The sequence below is a fragment of the Thermobia domestica genome, chromosome 10 (genome assembly GCF_964235325.1).
Source record: "Thermobia domestica chromosome 10, izTheDome1.hap1.1, whole genome shotgun sequence".
NCBI classification, from domain to species: domain Eukaryota; kingdom Metazoa; phylum Arthropoda; class Insecta; order Zygentoma; family Lepismatidae; genus Thermobia; species Thermobia domestica.
In genome coordinates, this window is record NC_137463.1 from 227070702 (window position 1) to 227073970 (window position 3269).

Sequence of the window (3269 nt, forward strand, 5' to 3'; positions counted from 1 at the left end):
CTAGAGGTTCTCTTAGTGAGTCGCGGCACTGGAGAGATATGGAAAGGGCTAGTTTGGAATGGCTGAACAGTCGTTTGTTCTTCTTGTGATGTAGAACAGGAATTTGAAATTTGGTTTGTCCCAAACGTTTCTGGAGCAGAGGTTGTACATTGATGACTGGTGTGAGAAGGTGATGAAGTCGAGGGTTGCATAAATGGCGAGGTATGGCGATCATTGTGATGACAGTCCTGTGTAGTGAAACTGCTCCCACCGTATTCTGCTTCTCTTTCACCCGCCAAGTCGTAATAGGAAGGCTTGTCCTTACTTTGAGCGTCTTCTAAGAAGTCTGCATCAGTGAAGGTATCCTTATCATTGGGTATATCCCTGTCACTCGAAACCCTTTGATGGCTCGTTCAGCCGTCTGACATTTGATGTAGGCTTTTCCAAACAGCTCCATCACATCATATGCATTAATAGGTCTGCTGCTGTGTTTTAACCACTGTCTGATTTCTTCGTTATAATACACTTTCAATGGACCCATAAACGTCCTATCTAGGGGTTGTATCTTGTGTGTAGAATGGGGTGGAAGGGAAACAATTGTGATGTGATGTTCCCTAGCCAAGTCAATGATATCAATATTGTGGGTGTGGCTGTAGTGACCATCCAAAATCAGAACTACGGGTTTCTCTTTCGTAGGTTTCACTGTATCGATGAAATGTTGGAACCATTTCGTGAATAGATCGGTTTGTATCCATCCTGATGCATGTACTGTCACAATTGTTCCTGGCGGAGTACCTCTCTCAAGCTGACTGTTCATATTTTTGCGAGGGAAGATAACCATTGGTGGAACATATGACCCTGCTGCATTCATTGCGATAACAATCGTAATAAGAAGCCCACGCTCTGCGGAGGTAAGAGATGCCACCTCTCTTTTACCGCGTAAGCCAATAACTTTCGGTATCTTAGATTGGACAATTGCTATTCCACTTTCATCGACGTTGTATATTCTGTCCGGCGTATAATGTGCTTTTGCATACACATCTTCGAGAAGTTCATAAAAAACTTTGTGTTGTTTTTGCTGAAACCCAGTGCCCTAGCATAAGACGTCCCTGTAGGTTTCCTTTCCGAAAGTGTCTTCTTGTGTTGTTTCAGGAAGAGCTTTACCCATTTTCTTCCAGGCATTTCTTTCCCAAAAGGATGTCTCAGGTTATTTCGTTCCGCTAATTATAGAACCATACGCGCAAGATCTTCACGGGTAAGCCCAACGTATGCAGCTTCCATGGCTAAACAGTATTTTACAAGCTCTTTTTCTATTTCAGGACCAAGAATTGTTGGTCGACCTAGTTTTGTCGCAGCCGCCATCAGTGGATTTCCATATTTTTCTTTGGATAACCTTTGAAGAGTTGCTCTGGGAACTTGAAATGTTTTGCTAGATTTCTTCCAACCCATAGTTTTCTTTCGTATGGCATCTATGGCCTTAGCCATGTCATTTTGATTCCACATTCTTAGTTTCGTACTTCTTTTGGACATTTTGGTCCCCTTGAAAGCTGCAAATAAATTGCATGAGTCATGAGAATTTGGTACGAAATATATTTTTTACTTGTTGCACAACATAATAGGGGGCTCGCTTTAGGACTGACAAGGGGGCCCACTTTACAACCATACGTGTTTTTACTTTTGCTCCAAATTATTTGTCACCCCTACGTCCAAATTACTAGTTAATTACATAAAAACATACCTCTTACCATTAAGATTAAATAAATAAATAGTTGATTCACTTACCTCTTTATTAGCTTTGGAAAACAACACTTGCTCGCCGGAGCTCCAAAACTTTTAACTGCGTGAAAACTAGTCACGTGCTGAATACAGAACAAAGGATTAACTGATCAACACAGGAATCAGCGCTGCATGTGGCAGTAACGATAAACTATATCTCAGCGTATTTCTAGCATTCTACGCTAATATCCGGAGCAGTAATCGAGGGGGCCCACTTTATGGACCCGGGCCCGGATTTGGTACAGTTCCTCTATTATTATTATTATTATTATTATTATTATTATTATTATTATTATTATTATTATTATTATTATTATTATTATTATTATTATTATTATTATTATTAATAATAATATTATTATTATTATTATTATTATTATTATTATTATTATTATCCTAACGGTGACACACATTCCTAACAGTGATACACGATAGTTACGCACATATACAGGGTGGCCCAGAAGTAGGTATACAGTCCCATATTGGTCGGTACATGGCATTTTATATCATTTATTTATTGTTATCCATACAGGCAGTGGCGGATCCAGGATATGATCAAGGGAAAGGCTAAACCATAATTTGACATTTTATCCAGTGTAAAGCAGGATTGAAGCCCATTTTATCCAGTGTATATCTGAGCGTCAATGGGGGGGTATAGCCCCTATAGCTCTCCTTGGATCCGCCCCTGCATACAGGTATTAACTTAGTTTCCTTATTATTTCTTTCTAGTATATTTTTACTTATATGTTAAACTCGGAAAAGAACTTAGCAAACAAATTCATTTAAATAAAACTTGAACAACGCAGGGCTGTATACCTACTATTTTAGGCCACACTGTATACTATTTATGATACTTGTAGTACGTGAAATAATCACTAATAAAATACTTAAATAATAAAATAAAGATTTAAAAGAAACTTTAATAAATTCTTTGATATACAAAACAACCGTATGAACAAAGCCAATACATCCGCGATAGTTCGAATACTATTGTTAATTACATGATTAGTAATGTGTCATCTATTTGTCTATATCACTGGTAGGTGATTATCCTGCCATTATCATTGTTTTGCTGCACTCATTTTCACCTACCTGATACGACATCAGAGGTATGTCCTTTTGTTTCGGTATAGGGAAACAAAGGAAAAATATACTCTGATAAAGACAGTAAAGAGGATCACGCTATTTCATATTTATATATATAAAATATATGGAATATTCGGAGGGGTATTTTGCAGGAAGAAAAGCTTCATATCCTTTCATCGTAGGCAGCCAACATTTCTCTGCTACTGTGCAGGTTGCATAGATACTGGGGTCTGGGGAGTCACTGTTACCCGTAAAGACGTTAATGAATTGACTCCATTAACGAACTCGGCTAAGGTAATCGCTCTACTTAAATATTACAGAAACACGACAAAAAAATAGGTTCCGTTGTAGAGTTATCATATCGAGTAACGGACGGACAAACTAACAGCACAATCTTATAAATCCCACTAACGTGTTCCTAATAAGAT

General features: G+C 38.1%; 1 protein-coding gene across 1 annotated transcript; it reads right to left on the reverse strand.

Annotated features, from left to right (window-relative positions):
• Positions 1 to 316: 316 nt before the first annotated feature.
• Positions 317 to 850, reverse strand: LOC145661823 (uncharacterized). Its single transcript, XM_081727160.1, has one exon. The coding sequence runs from the start codon at positions 848 to 850 to the stop codon at positions 317 to 319; it is 534 nt and encodes a 177-aa protein (XP_081583286.1).
• Positions 851 to 3269: the final 2419 nt, after the last annotated feature.